General features: G+C 44.3%; 1 protein-coding gene across 3 annotated transcripts in view; it reads right to left on the bottom strand.

Annotated features, from left to right (window-relative positions):
• mettl6 (methyltransferase like 6) overlaps nt 1-19,353 on the bottom strand; it is a 70,204-nt gene that overhangs the window by 22,633 nt on the left and 28,218 nt on the right. For 2 of the 3 annotated variants that reach the window (XM_038796847.1, XM_038796848.1), the window contains exons 3-4: nt 12,914-13,276; nt 8,384-8,518 (exon numbers count right to left, since the gene is read on the bottom strand). In XM_038796847.1, coding sequence (XP_038652775.1) covers nt 8,384-8,518; nt 12,914-13,276 — 498 coding nt within the window. Of the gene's footprint in view, nt 1-8,383; nt 8,519-12,913; nt 13,277-19,187; nt 19,337-19,353 lie in introns of those variants that run through there. The other variant, XM_038796846.1, reaches the window with a different exon arrangement.

Raw genomic sequence — 19,353 nt, 5'->3', positions numbered from 1 at the left:
ATTTGGATCCATCTTACTTTGTGAACGGATATCACCAAGGCTATTGTGTAAGCATTAATTTTTTTAAAAATCATGTTAAGAATGCAATGTAATATTGTATTACAAGTGTTAACAGTAAAGAAGTAGGATGCGTGAGTTGACAAATGGAGAAACAATTTAGTATTTGTAGACAAGAGCTAGCCTAGGTGTAAGCTATAGTAATGCAAGTAGGCCTAGGCCTACTGCATACATGGTAAGCATATGAAATCCGAAAACTGGAGGGAGTCACGTGAGGTGGCGCAGGAGCGGCTGCGCTTTCGGGAACTCTTGCTCTACCTGTCCTTTATTTTATCCTAATGCACTTCCCATAATTACTTTCTTGGATATATATCATAAAATCCCCACAGTGCAGAAGGAGGCCATTCGCCCATCAAGTCTGCACCGAACCTTGGAAAAGAGCACCCAACTGAGGTTCACATTCCCACCCTATCCACATAATCCCACCTAACCTTTTGGACACTAAGGGCAATTCAGCACAATCAATCCACCTAACCTGCATGTCTTTGGACTGTGGGAGGAAACCAGAACACCTGGAGGAAACCCATGCAGACATGGGGAGAATATGCAAACACCACATAGACAGTCACCCGATGCAGGAATTGAACCCGGATTCCTGCCGCTGTAAGGCAGCAGTGCTAAACACTGTGCCACCCTGCCGCTCCCTTGTACTAAAATCAAAGGTTCAAAGAGGTTGAAATATGTCTTGCACTATATCCCTAGATTATCCTGGTTGGATTGTGGTGATGAGGAGCAGAGTTAAATCAGAGAGAATCCTTGTTTGATTGAGGTGGACGGAGGTGGCTGGGGTAGGGCCCAGCTTCCAGTGGCAGTTTTGCTGGTGAGTGGGCCCACGCCTCGACGATGGTGTTTACACAGGGATGATGCTGCCATTGCAAATTATGTTTTGGATGATGATGTCGGCCCCGTGATGCAGATTTTTAGTACTCACTTTGGTGAACTGCGAAATATCCTTGAAAATATTGAAAGTGCAGGAGAGAATCCTATTATTTGATAGAGCAATTTCCCTTTTGGGGGCTTGCCTCTGATCCTTGGAAATCCTGCTGCATGGTGTCATCTATCCTGACCGACTTCATGAATAGGGACTGGACAAGGAGTGTACATGAGCCCTGTCTCGTACGAGGAGTGGGGGCCGAGTTTCCGACCGATTTGAGAATGGGTCCTTAACTCTATGGACCAAAACAGGACTCCTAAAGGCATGCTGCTCACCCAGATGTAGAGAAGAAATCCCCCTTGGGGAGGAATGCGCTAATTAACCAAGGAATATTAGACATGGATCAGTACTGTACGCACTGCAAGGCAGATACATGGAGACAGAACAGTGCTGCCTCAACAGAGACAAAGTTACTGCTTTCCCATGGAAGACCCACTACGACTGTTAGATGTTCAGCTGCTGTTGTATAAAGAGTCAATGGTTCTGCTCCTTTTTACAAACATCTTTATTTCACTTTAACAGACTCACGTTCATATATGCTTTGGTCCTGTCCAATTACTGTAAGGAGGTTTTTAGGGTAATTTCTAAAGTGGTGCACATGAAACTGGACCCGGGCGTCTGGGAGGCCATATTCTGGGGGGGGGTCGGAACAGTCAGGGTTGGAAACAGGTGCGGAGGCAGATGTTGTAGCCTTCGTCTCGTTGATCGCCCGAAGGTGGATCCTGATAGATTGGAGAGCAACCTCTCCAACCTGTGCCCTGGCGTGGCGGGGGGACCTGTTGGAATTCCTGACACATGAGAAGGTTAAGTTCGAACTGAGGGGAAGGATGGAGGGGTTCTACAATTCATGGGCATTATTCATTATGCACTTTCAAGAACTGGATAACATCGAACATTAGTTGGGGGGGGTGGCTGTGGGTGTTGATGGTGACTATGGGTGAATCGTGATTCCTTTTTGTCATTTGTTTGTGTGAGCATGCGGGCTCCTGTTTGGGGTTTGGTGGGAGGATGGGGTCGTTGTTATTGATATGGGGGTTGACAGATTGTTAGTAGGTGTAAATTTGGGAGAAAATGTGAAAAAGGAGATTAAAAATATTTTTTAAAAACTAATTGGAATGTCTCTTAACCCATTATTTAACAGTTACTTAACTTCCTTGGAGAAAAAAAAATTAGGTGAAAACAAAATTACAAGAAACTCAAAAAACACACGCAATTTCCCCCCTTCTCTTTTTTTTTTTAAAATTCATTTTTGGAAGTAAAAAAGCAGTCACAGGAACAGGCGTCCTTCATTAACAATATCCAAAAGTTTTTATGAACTAGCCCCTCTTTTTGTAAAACAGTCTGAAAATTGATAGCTACTGTCGACCCATAAAATTTTTGCTATCTCCCTTCTGTCCAACATCCGCTTCAAACTTGCGATGTCTACCTTTACCTTTTTTTCACTGACACTTTTGTAGAGCGCACATTATCCCACAGGGAATTGTTGTCAATGTGACATTTAATAGGTATATTACCCAAATCCCCAATCCCAAAATTTCTGACAATATCGGAGACATATAAAAGGCCACGTCCACCATCTTTACAAGGCTTAACATCTCAGCAGCCAAAGTGCTTTTGACCACTCTCCTTATTTTTTTGTTTCCCACACAAGAGGGCAACATTTACCATTGTACCCCAAAAGGAAAATTATAAAACTTCCTGCACTTGAAACTCCATCATATAAATTTGCATAGGACGCATCAGAATAACCTATGAGTTTCAAGTGCCTACGGTCACCTAAAACCGGGAACCTCAAACACACTCCTGCATTTTTAGTTTGACCAACACTTTATTTGCTCTTTTTATGTCTTCCACTTTGGGATTATTCATTTTTGTACTCAACGCTAAGACATCAAAACTCATGTCTGGTCTAGTCTGTCTACCTAACCAATTCAGTTGCCCAATTAAACTTCGCAGTTGCTCTTTTTCCATCTTTGAAACCATTGCGTCTTTTTGTGAAATCTGGCCACGACTAATTGCTATTGGGCTGATGCTTTCCAAATAAGACTGCTGACGTAAAGTTGCCCCTAACTTAATCTGTCCTATTTCCAGTCCAATATATTTAAATGCACCTTAAGCCTGACCTCCAACCCTGAATTCTTTCCTCAAACTAGAGATTACAATAGCTTCAAAATCACTAGTTCCACCCCACAGAAAATCATCGACATGCATCATAAAGGTGCCAGAAATATTCCCTTTATAGTGCCAGTAAAACATTGCCGGATCTGCTTTCAACTGGCAACAGCCTAGCTTTAACAAAACTGACCTTACCAAAAAGTACCAGACTCCAGATGCATCATTTAATACATATACACATTTGTTCAACTTACAGAGTACCTCTTTTGTGTTAGTTGCCTCTTTAGGAGGGCGGAGAAAAATGTTTCTCTGGAGCTGATGCCCCTGCAAAAAGGCAGCTTTTTTATCTATAGATTTGCATTCCCATGCCTTTGTGGCTAATAGAGCCAAGAAGATATTTAAAATAACCTTTCCTGCCGTAGGTGAATCTACCATTAAATCCTGATCTTCTAAGTTTTCTTCAAATTCACTTGCCACAAACCTGGCCTTTGCCTTTTCAGTTCCATCCGGAAGATTCCGTGCAAATCCATCTGTGGGATAGAGCTCTTTGTCCCCTATCCGGTACTTCCGTGTGTACCTTAAATTCACTCCAACTATGCAGTTCTTGCTGTTTGGCATCTTTGATAACTTTTTAATCTAATTTATTGGAAGCCAACAAAATCTCACGTGCATGTGGGTTTCTACTCTTATTAGTGAAAAAAAAATGAAAATCGCTTATTGTCACAAGTAGGCTTCAAATGAAGTTACTGTGAAAAGCCCCTAGTCGCCACATTCCGGCACCTGTTCAGGGAGGCTAGTACGGGAAGTATTCGTAGTTTTACATGTTCCGAGATCTTGATAAACGACGCCCCCTCTCCCGCCTGGTAATTTGTTCTGTTCTGCTACTGCTTTATCTTTCCCTTCTGCTGTGGGATGTTCTTTCAATAGTTCTTGACTTTTTCCTGCGGACCTGTTCACTATCCGATGTTGACTATCTGAACTGGCACTGCGTTTCTGTGCTCTCCATTTTTGAACTTTGTGTTCCCAATCCATTGTCTGGACTCTCTCCCCTGAATGCTGTACATTCAACCAATGTTTATACTTTCCAGTGGCCTTCCCTGTTCTACTAATAATAGCTGCATCCTTCCATTGACTAGACCCTTCAGGCAAGTATGTCACTTTTGTACCAACTTTTGGCAGTTGTCCTTTCGGAAAAATGGCCTGTTCTAATTCATCAGACGTGTTGTGTTCCTCTACAGAAACCCTGTATATATCAGTTAACTGGTCCTCATAGTTCTATAACACGTGCGTACCAGATGACTCTGGTTCCTCATCATGTCTGTCTGCTCTGTCTAAATTTGAAAATTTGTAATCTGTACCCATTATTCTTGATGAATATACCCGAACAGTTTGATTGCCATGTTGCAAAATAATTCTTTTGCCATCTATGCCTATGATCTTTCCACTGCCTTTTCATTCATTAAAATTGTCTCTCTTATAGTAGATTATGTTTCCTTGCTGAAAAACGGTATCTGATGGCCGTACATTATGTCTTAAAGCTCTGCGAATCCTTTCAGAGACTTCTGCTTCCAAAAAAGCTTTTCTACTGCTATACAAACTTCACAGCGATCACTAACCTATTCTATCAGTTTAGTATAGTCTTCATCTCTTACCCCTGCATCTTTTAATAAATTTTTCAGCCTCCGAGGAGACTGATACGGAAATTGCCTATGCAGTTTTAATTCAACAAGCTTTTTAATCAGCTAACGTCCCATTTTCAATTGCCATTAACACATCCTTAACAACTGTACTTGAAATATTATTTGTCAGTAATGGAATACAATAGTGTCCCGACTGTGTAAATTGTAAGTCCACCTTATTTCCAAAAACTGTTGCCTTATCCTGTTCCATATCCAGTTTCATGTATGCTTTCTTCATCGACGGTCTGCTCAGAAGCAAAGGTATCTCACTTGATACAATATCCGTGCTAATGAAATGATTCACTCCAACAATATTGCAAGGGATCACCGCTCTTTTCAGCGACTTCAAAGTATTATCACCAAACCTGAAACTTGTGGAACTTTCAAATTCCTTGTTACAATTTTCAGCATTCAAGGAGTCCAGGTGACATTTTAGCCAGCCAATTCCACACACAGTAGATGTGCAGCCACTGTCCAATACAGCACAATTGAGGAATTCTGCAACCAACACCCTCATTACCGGCGTAAAACTGCTTGTTAATAGGACAATGCCTTCTTTCTGGTCACTATCTTTTTCCTCTTCTGACTCTTCCGTGTCATGTGTTGCTTCAAACACTCTATTATAACGTGTTGGACAGTTGAAAGCATAATGGTATTGAGAGTCACATCGAAAACATTGATTTATCATACTCCGGGCATTTCTGGGGTTCATCTTCCTATTGTAGGTTTTAACTCAGTTTCAGTTCAGAATTTCCAGGTCCCGATCTCCTTCTATAGTCTTGGAACTTGTTTGTAGCCGTGTGACTTCGCCATCCTGTTCACAGTGTATCTTCCATATTCTGCTTTATTGCAGACTGACCTATTTGGGTCATTTCCTCAGAAACTTTTTTAAAGCTTCTGTCATCTGATTTAATAAGGTATCCTTATCCGCAAACGGAACTCCTGTCAAAACCAGGAGCCTATCCTTGTTGCTCACTTAGCATAGTCAAGTAATTTAAAGGCCAACACAGACTGTGGAAATTCCAGGTTGTGTTTCTGCAGCCTTTTATATAGCCTGCCAAATTCCATTATATAGTCTTCCATGGAGAATTCCTCTATTTTCTGGAACCTATCAAAATCCGACCATGCTTCATATGCACTTAACAAGTCATCCTTTTTGTAAATCTTGTCCATATAACGTAAGAGTCTCCAGACCTTCTTCTCAGTCTAACTCCAGCTCAGAAAACACTTTGCTTCGGATTTTACTGTCATTAGGTAGAGAAAGAGCCAATGCCATACCTTGTTTTCTCTTTCCCAAGGCAGTTACCATAGTCCACATAATTACTGCACTTCTCCATTGGTCGTATGATCCCGTATCAAAAAATAAGGGGGGGAGGAGTAGTCATATCCGGCCATCTTTATCCCAGGTTCAGCCGTATATTTTATTTTTTTCTCACTCACTCCTTGGTTTGGTCTGGAAAAGTTGCATCTTTCAATACTTCACATTTTCACAGCAACCATCCTCTGCTACCATTTGTTAGACGTTTAGCTGCTGTTGTATAACGAGTCAAAGGTTCTGCTCCTTTTTACAAACACCTTTAACAGACTCAGCACAAAACTTCACATCACCTGACACAAAGGCCACCTGAAGCCTCTTTACATCAGTGTCAATTATTGGATACTTGACATAAATGAGACAACTAATTGGAATGTCTCTCAACCCATTACTTAACAACGAGGAGGATTCTCAGGAAACCACTATACAAGACCATGTGGAGGAGAGCAACTCACACCCCCATCAAGCCTCGAAGAAGGACTCCAACAATGCACAGGCATAGCATACAGACTCACTTCAGCAACTCAAGAATTAACTGACCACACCCAGGCGCACGCTACCACTCTTGCCCCTACTTCCACCAGCTGCAAAAACGCCAACCACACAGAAGAATTACAAGGAACCCAGTCTGCCCGAGGTTACATGATCTGTCTGGGCCGTCGATAAGCACGGGTTCTCAAGATTCAAAGTAACAAAAAAAAGCAAGATAAACACCCAATACAAATAGCTTTAACTGGGGGCTTTCCTCAACCCAAGTGAGGACTTATCTAACCCTACCATCCACCAACACACCAACTATCCACCCATCACCCTGCCATGGCTTTACTCATCATCTCTATAAACTAGGTAAGGTGTGTCTAAAATATACTCTCTCCTCATATATGCAAGGATTACAGCATATTAACAAAAGAGCAAGGTTATGCACAAACTATATATCACTTTACCCGCTCAATATGTTTTTTACCAAAACAGCTAATGGGGGACCCTTGCCTCCAAATATCGCATACCCTTGTCAGGAGAAAAGACAAAACATGGAGTGGTTAAAGAATCCGTGACTGGATCCTGTAAGGGTACAGAGGGGTCTGATATCCGAAGGGAGGATGTTAGTGTGTTATTGGTGCCGGTGCCCAGACATGGCACAAAGATCCTATCCTTAATTCTCATCGGCGTTGCAAGTAATCGCTGCGTGGAAGCACCATTTCCCATGTTTCCATGGCCTTATCTCCTCCCTGGATCTCTAGTAGTGTGTATAGGAGCACAATCTAATGATTGTACTGGACTATTCTCCTGTCCTCTTCTGTATCTATGTATGTTGAGACATTTTTATTGAGCTGTACCATTCATGTGATTTTGTTGTGTTATTTGTTAAAATGGAAAAACTTCAACAAACATACTGTTTAAAACATCCTAAAACCGAAAATATATGAATACCGAAACACAACCAAGTGATTTGGATAAAGGATAGTCGACCTGTATCACTAAATATCAATTGTGTATCATCTATTACATCGCTGTTTGTGGAATCCTGCTGTGCTGTTACTCCTCCATTACAACAGTAACTACACTTCAAAAGTACTTAATTGGCTGTAAAGTGCATTAGATTTCCTGAGGTCATGCAAGGCGCTATAGAAATGCACGTATACTTGCTTTCTTTCCTTAAAGATTTACTTTACATCAATGGCATTGAGAATCTGGCTGCATTATTTCATGTGCTGTGGTCTGGTCCCTCACCTGCAAATGAGTTTCCTGCAAAATCACCACATCGGCCCTTAAATTCTTCAGGTAAGAGAAAACTCTCAACGTCTTCACTGGGCCCCCGATCCCTGTACGATGCATTGTGGATAGCACAATGGCTTCACAGCTCCAGGGTCCCAGGTTCGATTCCAGCTTGGGTCACTGTCTGTGCGGAGTCTGCACATCCTCCCATGTGTGCGTGGGTTTCCTCCGGGTGCTCCGGTTTCCTCCCACAGTCCAAAGATGTGCAGGTTAGGTGGATTGGCCATGATAAATTGCCCTTAGTATCCAAAATTGCCCTTAGTGTTGGATGGGGTTGCTGGGTTATGGGGATAGGGTGGAGGTGTTGACCTTGGGTAGGATGCTCTTTCCAAGAGCCGGTGCAGACTCAATGGGCCGAATGGCCTCCTTCTGCACTGTAAATTCTATGATTTCTGTGCAAATTTAGTGTACATTTACTATGTTTCCAGCTTGAAAATTTCAGAACAAAAGGTGTAAAAAAATAATCAAAGACTGAACAAAAACAATTATAAACATTGTTGCATATACCTTCACAAATTCTATAGCTCGGGGAGAGAAGTCACAAGCATAAATGAAGACATTCAGATCATCCTCTAAAAGTGGGAATAAACAGTTCCCAACTCCACAGCCAGCTTCCAAGAGAATCAGTTTTTGATTCTCAAACTGCAAGGAGAAAAACAAACAATATTAGGAACAATCTGCATTTTTATAGAACATTGAATAGAGCAAAATGATCCACAGTGCTTATGTAAGAAAAAATAGACACGGCCAGCAGTATTAGAAGAGATAGCTAAGAGAGGCAGGACAGGGAAATAGATAGAAAGGCGAAGAAGCCCCAGGTATTTTGTGTGGGTCTGGGATTATCCTTTGTGGTGTAAATGGCCAACTCTGGGTGGGGTGGGGGGGGTTTACTAAAAGACCTCCGATTGTGTTGGTCTTATGGAACGTACAGGGATCGGGGGCCCGGTGAAGACGTTGAGAGTTTTCTCTTACCTGAAGAATTTAAGGGCCGATGTGGTGATTTTGCAGGAAACTCATTTGCGGGTGAGGGACCAGACCAGACTCTGGAAGGGGTGGGTGAACCAGATATTTCATTTGGGCTTCGACAGTAGAGCCCGCAGGGGTGGCAATTTTAATTAACAAGCAGGTTCACTTTTTAGTGGACAAGGTTGTGACAGATCTGGGTGGCATGTATGCAAATGTTACTGGGTCATTGGTGGATAAATTGGGAGTATTGCTAAATGTATATGCCCTGAATTGGCACAATGTGGCATTTATAAGGAAGCTGTTGGCCACCACCCTGGATTTGGAATCAGCTGATTCTGCGGGGAGATTTAAACTGTGTGCTGAAACTGACTGCTCTAGGCCAACATCATTGGCTCCTTCAGGGGTAGTGCAGATGCGGTTAGCTTTTATGGAAGAGATGGGGGGGGACCCCTGGCGGTTCATGCTTCCGGGGAATAAAGAATTCTCGTTTTTTTCCCCAGTTCAAAAGGTATACTCCAGGGTAATTTATTTTTGATGGGTAGGTCCTTCTTCCCAGGGTGAGGAAAGCAGAATATTCGGCTGCAGTCATTTCAGACCATGCTCTGCACTCAGTAGATATGGTTTTAGTTTTAGAGATGGGCCCTGTTCAATGTCCGGTATGGAGGTTGGACGTGGGGCTACTAGCAGATATGGGGCGCTGTGGATGCATTTCTAAGGCTATAGGTGAGTATGTGGAGTTCAATGGGAATTGATCTGTCTGCACTGTGGGAGGCCTTGAAAGTGGTTATCAGAGGGGAGATTATGTCATAAAAGGTGCACATGGATAGGGAGGTAACAGAAGAGTGCTAGAAGCTAGTTTACGATATTCTGGAGGTGGACTGCAAATATTCGAGTGACCCACCCCGGAGCTCCTGCTGAATAGGAAGAAACTGCAGTCGCAGTTCAATCTTGTCTACGGGTAAGGCGGTGCCTGCCCACTGTGGTGTTCGGTGGGGGTTATTTATGAACACGGGGAGGTCAGCTGTCTCCTGGTTCACCGGCTGAGATGGCAGGTGGCCTCTCAGGAGATCATGCAGGTCAGGGACCCGAGCAGCAAGCTGGTGTCCGCCCCAGATAGAGTTAATGGTGCGTTTGAGGTTTTTTCTAAGAATATTTACAGGTCGGTGCCACCAGTGATGAGGTCGGATATGGTGGCATTTTTGGAGGTTTAGAATTTCCTGTGGTGGGGGAGGAGCACAAAGAGTTGGAGGCACTGCTAGGTCCTGAGGGAATCTCAGCAGCGATAGGGCAGATGCAACAGGTAAAGCCTCCGGGCCAGATGGGTTTTCGGTGGATTTTTATAAGAAATTTGCTGGACTGTTGGTCCCGTTGCTGATGGACATGTTTATGGACTCCCTGACCTGGGGCTCCCTTCCAGCACACTAGTGCAGGCATTGATTTGCCTTCTGTTGAAAAAAGATAAGGATTGTGTGGAATGTGGGTCGTACCGTCCCAATCTGAAATTAGATGCCTTGTTGGGGATGGGGGAGGAGGAAGAAAAGGACTGGAGCGATTAGGAGACTTGTTCTTGGAAGGATGATTTGCCAGCTTGGAGGGGTTGACAGGGAAATATGGGCTGGTAGGGTCGAATTTGTTTAGAGACCTCCAGGTTCGGAATTTTATACGGAAGGCCTTCCTGACATTCCCCACGGTGCCGATATCTCTAATGGAAAGGTTCTTTTCACTTGCTGGGCCGGAGGGGGGGTAGCACATCTGGCATCAATGGGCGGATCTGGTCAGAGAAAGTGGGGCTAGTGGATGGGGTAAAAACGAGGTTGAGGGGGAGCTGGGGTCCATAGTAGATGACATAGGACTTTTGCAGGGTGAACTCCATGTCCTTCTGTGCGAAGCTGGGCTTGATCCAGCTCAAAATAGTCTTTAGGACACACCTGACTAAGGCGTTTTGCCTGGAGGTGGATGATAGGTGTGACCGGTGTTCCGAGGACCCGACCAATCACACACACATGCTCTGGTCCTGTTCAAACACTTGTGAGCATTTGAGTCTCCTTCTTTAGCACCATGTCGACGATTCTAAATGTTGAATTGTCCTCTGGTTTCCATATTTGGGGTGTCGGACTCACTGGGGCCTCAGACAGGGTCGGAGGCAGATTTTACTGCGGTGAGGTCCCCAACCCCAGCATGGTTAGGGGACCTAATGGAGTTTCTGTAGCTGGAGAACGTTAAATACACCGTGAGGTCAAGGGATTCTACCGGAGGTGGTGGCTTTTCATTGCCTATTTTAAGGAACTAATCACCGTCGGTTCCTGGGGTGGCGCAGCGGGGTACGGGTTTTCTGTATGTTGTATCGGCGAATTTGTAAAAATGTGAATTTTTTTTGTAATATTTGGTTACATTTTAAATTTTTAATAACTTTTTTTTAAAAAAGGTGAAGAAACTTTGAGTGGAAGTTCAGACAGTAAGGTTGAAGCGTATGTCAGCAACGGATGCGTGAAAAGGGGAGATGTACTGAGGACCTAAATCAGAAGACCAAAAGACATGGGGTAGAATGCAAGGTTGGATGCAAAGGTAGGGAAGGCTGAGAATAGATTTTAAAATTGATTCTGAAATTAATATGCTAGGGACAGGAAGCTAGTGGGATGCCAGCAAGTATGGGGTGATGAGTAATTGGAACTCAATGCAGCAACGGTTATGGGCAATGGAGTTGTGGATGAGCTGTGCTTTAAGTGGAACATTAAGGAGTCAAATCTTTCAGTCACAAAAGTATAGACAAGGTTTTCAGTGGCGGTAGGTGGTTGAGATTGGCAATGTTCGAGGTGGAAGTAAGCAGTCTTGGTAGTGGCCCTCCAAGCCTGCGCCGACCCTGGTACCTGCCTAAATTAAAATCATCTACACTGACGGAGTCCGTATCCTTCCATTCCCACCCTATTCATATATTTGTCTAGATGCCCCTTAAATGCCGCTATCGTACCTGCTCCCACCACCTCCCCAGACAGCGCGTTCCATATATTTACCACCCTCTGTGTAACAAACTTGCCTCGCACATCTGTTCTAAACTTTTCCCCACGCACTTTAAACCTATGTCCTCTAGTACTTGACTCTCCGACCCTAGGAAACAGCATCTGACTATCCACTCTGTCCATGCCACTCATAATCTTGTAGACCTCTGTCAGGTCGCCTCTCAACCTCCGTCATTCCAGTGAGAACAGACCAAGTTTATCTAACCTCTCCTCACAGCTAATACCCTCTATACTAGGCAACATCCGAGTAAACCGCTTCTGTACCCTCTCCAAAACATCCACATCCTTCTGATAATGTGGCGACCATAATTGTACACACTATTCCAAATGAGGCCTAACTAAGGTCCTGCACAGCTGCAACATGACTTGACAATTTTTATATTCAATGCCCCGACTGATGAACGCCAGCATGCCGTATGCCTTCTTGACCGCCTTACCCACATGCGTTGCCACTTTCAGTGATCGGTGGACATGCATGCCCAGACCTCTCTGCCTGTCAGTACTCGCAAGAGTTCTACCAATTATTGTGTAATTCCTACATGCATTGGACCTTCCAAAGTGCATTACCTCACACTTGTCTGGATCTCCATCTGCTGTTTCTCCGCCCAAGACTACAACCAGTTTATATCCTGCTGTATCCTGACAATCCTCTTCACTATCTGCAACTCCACCAATTTTTGTGTCGTCTGCGAACTTACAAATAGGGTATAGAATTTGAAGTATAACAGAATAGCAGAACAATAACCTTGTGCATCATTTAAGTGACTGGTTGGGAAGATAATGAGATTGCAACCCAAGGGCATGGACTTCTTGGCGGAAGCTTCATAAGATGGATTCCATTTTCTCAACATACAATTTAAGACAATGCAGGCTCATTTACTCATAAGCATTCCCATACAAGACACTGATAGAATTAATGGCGGTGGAGAGGTGAAACTGGGTGGTGGTCTTAAAATCAATATACTCTGCAAGGTTGCACTGGACTTCCCAATGCTGAAATAGCAGCTCGATAACACAACTCAAGTTTGGAGGTTCTTTATTCCATATCACTTACTTCTCTACATGCTTTCAGTTCTTCAAACTCCCTGGTTGTCCAATGTCTATCTTTGAAGAAATTGGTGCTGTTCCTTTTGTAAAATAAATCCCAGTTCTTCTGTGCATCTATTTCGAGCTTCTGTTGTTTAAAATCCGATACTAATCTCTGATCATTTATTAGTTTTTCTGCTTCTTCAGGGGTGAGGATCCTTCCCCTGTCCCCTCTGACTTGAAAAGGCACTTCTGATTTGGAGGGTGTTACTGTTGCTACCGTACTGCTTAAAGAGCAATTGTTTAACCCTTCTCTTTGGTATGTTTGGGTAGCAAAAAAATCATTGGTTTCAATGTCGTCTTCCATTATGGTTTCAATATTCCAGATGTTCTTAATGCAAGAGAAAAAGAAGCTTTAGACTTTAAACTAAATAGTACAACACAATCAAAGGTCTCCTCTCCACAGGTTAGTGGAGCTGCATTCAAATATAATAGAAAATGATTTACTTCTTAAAAGTTGGTGAATACATATAATGCAATCTTTGTGGTGCAAATGTTATGCATCTTTTTATTGTATCTCAGACACAGACAATTTGCAAGGAGCCAGTTATCAGTCTATGTATCCCAAGGGTACAAGATATGTGTACCTCAAGAGAGCATCAGTTATCAGTGCTTATAGATTGCTGTATATGTCAAAGAGCTCCAGTTATCAGTCCATGGATCTCAGACAGCACTAGCTACCAGTTTATTTATCTAGGAAACTAGCAGTTACTGATCTGTGTATCTCAGAAGGCTCCAGTTTCCAGTCCATGTACCTTGAAGAGAATAGATTACCAGTGGGGTGCTCAGAATGATAAAATGATCACCATACATAATAAGGCCATTTAGCCGTCCTGTCCATGTAAGGGCAACTCAGCTCGTCTCACTACACCTTGCTCTCCTTTCTCCCGCAAATGTTCTTTTAGGTGGTTGTACAACTTCCTTTTGAAAGCCACGATTTAATCTACCTCAAGCACTCAAGCAGCGCATCGCTGATCCATTAATTGCATAAAATGTCTTCCTCAATCACCTTTTGTTCTTTTGTTAATCGTGTTCAATGTTACCCTCTGGGAACCAATGGGAACAGTTTCTCTATCTCTGGACCCTATAAGATTCTGAACAGCTCGGGTAAATTTCCTCCAGTCTTCTCTTTTCTGAGGAAACCAGCCCCACTTCTGCAATCTATCCATGTAACTCAAGTCCCCCATCCGTGGATCATTTTTGCAAATGTTAAAGTGTGGTGCCCAGAATTGAACACAATGCTTTAGTTGAGGCCGAACGAGTGTTTTACAAAGGTCCATCATAACTTCCTTGCTTTTGTACTCTATGCTTCTATTTCTAAAGCCCAGGCTTAGGCTTGTCATTTTGGCAAGGGTGGCGCCGAGTCCAGAGTTGGCGACCTTTGGAGTGTCGTAAAACCCGTGAGTCCAGGGATCTTATTAGCGTGGAGGGACTAGGAGCCCCAGAAATCAGGGGTATGGGTTAGCAACATGGCCGGGTTTCACAGGCTTGAGAAAATTAAGTTTGCCCTGAGAGGATCAATGTTAGGGTTTATCCGGAGGTGGCAACCGATTATCTACTTCTTCGGGGAAAACTAAACCGTTAGCAGATACAATGGGGGGGGGGGGGGGGGGGGGGGGAGTTAGTTTAGTTTAGGGAATTGGGTGTATAAGCTGTGTTGGCTGGGTATGGTTGTTGGTTGGGGGGTGTTACGTACTGAATTCTGTTTACATTTGTATTTGTATCTTTTTGTTGTTATAAAATGGCTAATGGCAAGATTCTTGGTAGTGTAGATGAACAGAGAGATCTCGGCATCCAGGTACATAAATCCTTGAAAGTTGCCACCCAGGTTAATAGGGCTGTTAAGAAGGCATATGGTGTGCTAGCCTTTATAAGCAGGGGGATTGAGTTTCGGAACCACAGGGTCATGCTGCAACTGTACATAACTCTGGTGCGGCCACACCTGGAGTACTGCGTGCAGTTCTGGTCACCACATTATAGGAAGGATGTGGAAGCTTTGGAAAGGGTTCAGAGGAGATTTACTAGGATGTTGCCTGGTATGGAGGGAAGGTCTTACGAGGAAAGGCTCAGGGAATTGAGGTTGTTTTCGTTAGAGAGGAGAAGGCTGAGAGGTGACTTAATAGAGACATATAAGATAGTCAGAGGGTTAGATAGGGTGGACAGTGAGAGTCTTTTTCCTCGGATGGTGATGACCAACACGAGGGGACATAGCTTTAAATTGAGGGGTGAGAGATATAGGACAGATGTCAGAGGCAGTTTCTTTACTCAGAGAGTAGTAGGGGTGTGGAACGCCCTGCCTGCAACAGTAGTAGACTCGCCAACTTTAAGGGCATTTAAGTGGTCACTGGATAGACATATGGATGAAAATGGAATAGTGTAGGTCAGATAGGCTTCAGATGGTTTCACAGGTCGGCGCAACATCGAGGGCCGAAGGGCCCGTACTGCGCTGTAGTGTTCTATGTTCTATGTTCTATAAAATCATAAATGCCGTAATAAAACGTTTGTTAAAAAAAAAGCTTATTATCTAAATGGTGAGAGATTGCAGAACTTTGAGGTGCAGAATGATCTGGGTGTCCTACTGCATGAATCATAAAAGGCTAGTATAGCGTACAGCTAGTATACCGTAAAGCAAGTAATTAGGAAAGCTAACAGAATGTTATCAATTATTATGAAGGGAACTGATTACAAAGGTAGGGAGATAATGCTTCAGTTATACAGAGCAATGGTGAGATCACATCTGCAGTATTGTGTATAGCAGTGTTTTCCAAACTTTTTTCCCCGGGAAAAGTGGTCCTCACTATCTCACTTGAATCAGGTTCAAAGGAGGAAAGGCAATAGGCATATCAGGTGCAGACGTCAGGAGCAGAGAAGACGGAGGGGCGACCTGATCGAGGTGTACAAGATTATCTGGGGCATGAACAGGGTGGATAGGAGCAGCTGTTCTGGGATATCCAGGGTCGGCAGGAATGTGGGGTTGAAGTTACAATCAGATTCGCCATGATCTTATTGAATTACGCAGCAGACTCAAGGGGCTGAGTGGCCTACTCCTCCTAATCCCTATGTTCATATGGATTCCGTGTACATTACAGTAAACGCTTTCTCAATCTGCCCTGCCATCTTCAATAATTTGTGCACATATACCCACAGGTCTCTCTGTTTCTAGCACAGCATGGTGGTGCAGTGGTTAACACTGCTGCCTCACGGCACCAAGGACCCAGGTTTGATCAGGCCCTGGGTCACTGTCCCCATGTCTGTATGGGTCTCACCCCCACAACCCAAAAGATGTGCAGAGTAGGTGGATTGGCCATGCTAAATTGCTCCTTAATTGGGAAAACAAATAATTGGATACTCTAAATTTATTTTTTAAAAGGTCTCTCTGTTTCTGCACTCACTTTAGAATTGTGTACTGTATTCTATATTGTCTCTCCTTATTAACAAAATGTATCACTTTACACATCTCTGCATTCAATTTCATGTCAGCTGTCTGCCAATTTCACCAGCCTTTCTAAAGGTCCTTTTAAAATCTATCACTACAGTTCAATATACCGCAAGATTTGGTGTCATCTGCAAATTTTTAAATCGTGCCCTTTGCACCCAAATTTCTTCTCCTACTTGGTAGCATGAGGCAGACAAAACATGTGCTGAGATCTGCTTCCATAGCTTTTTTTCTTGGAATAGATCCCGAGCCTGTCACCAGAGACTCGAGGGGCCACTCTGCATCAAGCATGGATGATCAGGAGACTCTCCTGCTCTTAGTGCCTGTCATGGGTGTGTTGAAAAGGCTTTACAGCTTGAAAATCAACCCGTTTGCCCACGTTATGAATGCATGTTCTGTGGGCTTTGAGTCCTGAAGTGGGAGTTAAACCCAGAACTTCTGGCTCAGTGTCAGGGACACAACCCACTGCGCCACAATACCTCCCATCACCCAAATCTAGGTGTACATTCTACTCTCCATTTCCTGTCACCCAGCCAAATTTGTATCCAAGCTGCCACTGACTCTTTTATTCCACAGACTTCAACTTTTCTGACAAGTCTTTTACATGGTTCGATATCATATGCCTTTTCCAGTCCATGAATCACCCGCATTACCTTCATTTACCATCTGTCACCTCATCAAAAAACTCTTAAGTACGTTAAACATGATTGGCTTTCAACAAATGCATGCTGATTTTCTTTAATAAATCCATCCTCGTTCTGGGGTTATCCTTTTTCTTTCATAAATTTAGAATACCCAATTAATTTTTTCCAATTAAGGGGCAATTTAGCGTGGCCAATCCACCTACCCTGCACATCTTTGGGTTGTGGGGGCAAAACCTACGCAAACACGGGGAGAATGTGCAAACTCCACACGGACAGTTACCCAGAGCCAGGATCAAACCTGGGACCTCGGCGCCGTGAGGCAGCAGGGCTACCCCACTGCGCCACCATGCTGCCTGTTTCTGGGGTTATCCTTATACCCTTTTTGAACAAGACTGTGACATTTATAATTCTCCAGTCTTCGGACACCACCCTGTATCCGAGGAGGTTTGGAAGATCATAACCAGTACCTCTGCAATTTCGACCTTTACCTTCCCCTTCATGTAGGAAGCATGGCCAAATAGAAGTTAGCTTAGTTGCTTCACAAACCCCAGGGTCCCAGGTTCGATTCTTGGCTTGGGTCACTGTCTGTGCGGAGTCTGCACGTTCTCCCAGTGTGTGCGTGGGTTTCCTCCGGGTGATCCGGTTTCCTCCCAGAGTCCAAAGATGTGCAGGTTAGGTGGATTGGCCATACTAAATTGCCCTTAGTGTCCAAATAGGTTAAGTGGGGTTACTGGGTTACAGGGACAGGGTGGAGGTGTGGGCTTGGGTAGGGTGCTCTTTCCAAGGGCCAGTGCAGACTCGATGGGACGAATGACCTCCTTCAGGACTGTAAATTCTATGATCCCATCTAGCCCTGGTGATTTATCAACTTTAAGTACAACCGCCAAATTTGTCAACTGTTACTCTTTCTCGCATCCCAACTACCTTGTTTTCACTGTGACTACTGCAGCATTGTTTTCTTTGAGAAAGACAAATGCAAAGTAATCAGAGGGAGCATGTCCTTTTCACTACTGTCAACCCCCCCCCACATAAATCTTCTATATTCACCTTGGCTTCAGTCATATGCAGACATGTTCTGCCTCATAATAGAACATAGAAGTGTACAGCACTATCTCTTTTGTCATTCAGAACCTCAGGCTTTGTTTGTCCTATATTTCCCCTTTGTGGGGAAGTACCTCAACTCTATCCAAACAATCACCTTTTTAAATTCAGCCCATTGCAATTTTGTCTGCTGATCTTTGATTCCAATTTACCTGGCACAGATATGTTCTCATCCCAATTGAAATTGACAGGTCAGGGATAGAATTGGGGGAATGGTGGGGGGAGGAAAGAGAGAGAAGAAGGATCGGACATGAGTGCGGAGGAGCAGAGATTTGGGTAGGAGGGGTTCAGACACGAGTGGGACGTGGGGAGAAGTGTCAGTCATGGAGGGCGGAGAGACAGCAGGTGTTGGGAGAGGTCAGAGGAAGTTTGTACTCCTGGGACGGCCCAGTGGTTAGCACCGCTGCCTAACAGCACCTGGGACCCGGATTCAATTCCAGCCTTGGATGACTGTATGGAGAGTTTGCACATTCTCCCCATGTCTGCATGCGTTTCCTCCGGGGTGCTCTGGTTTCCTCCCACAGTCCAAAGATGTGCAGGTCAGGTAGACTGGCTATGCTAAATTTTCCCCTTGGAAGTGTCCAAGTGTTAGATGGGATCAGGGGGATAGCGTGGCTGAGTGGGCCTAGGTAGGGTACTCTTTCAGAGGGCTGGTGCAGACTCGATGGGCCGAACGGCCTCCTTGTGTACTGTAGGGATTCTATGGACAGTGACATTCCAAGAGGAATTTCTCCCACCCGGGACGCTGAGGTTATGGCCCATCAACAATGTTTCTCTCTCCACAAATGCTACCAGACCTGCTCAATGTTTCCAGCACTCTCTGCTTTTAATCACTACTCTGTCCTGTTTGCAACTCCCTCTAATTTCGCGGTATCTCAGAGCAATCGGTGTGCCTCAAGAGATCGCCAGTTATCAGCATAACTACCTGGCAACCTCAATGGACCTTGAGGGCGCCCTGCAAATACAAGTTGTTGTTCGCGCCCGAGCGAGTCTCTTTCGCGCGCGCCCGTGCACGAGGCGTGAGAACCATCCGCAGGAAAACAAAACACTCAGATTCAAACCTTCCAGTCCGAATATTCGAGCTAACGTGCCCCTCGTCCCCACAACCGAAGAGCGGAACGATCGAACCCGGGCGCGCCTCACGTCCCAGACCACGCGTGCACCAGCACCGGGCGAGGCGCCCTGGGCTCGCGCGCTCACGTACGCCGCTGTGCGTCCTGGGCGCGC

The sequence above is a fragment of the Scyliorhinus canicula genome, chromosome 5 (genome assembly GCF_902713615.1).
Source record: "Scyliorhinus canicula chromosome 5, sScyCan1.1, whole genome shotgun sequence".
NCBI classification, from domain to species: domain Eukaryota; kingdom Metazoa; phylum Chordata; class Chondrichthyes; order Carcharhiniformes; family Scyliorhinidae; genus Scyliorhinus; species Scyliorhinus canicula.
Note: the sequence above shows the minus strand (reverse complement) of the source record. Positions and strands in the feature narration are given on the sequence as shown.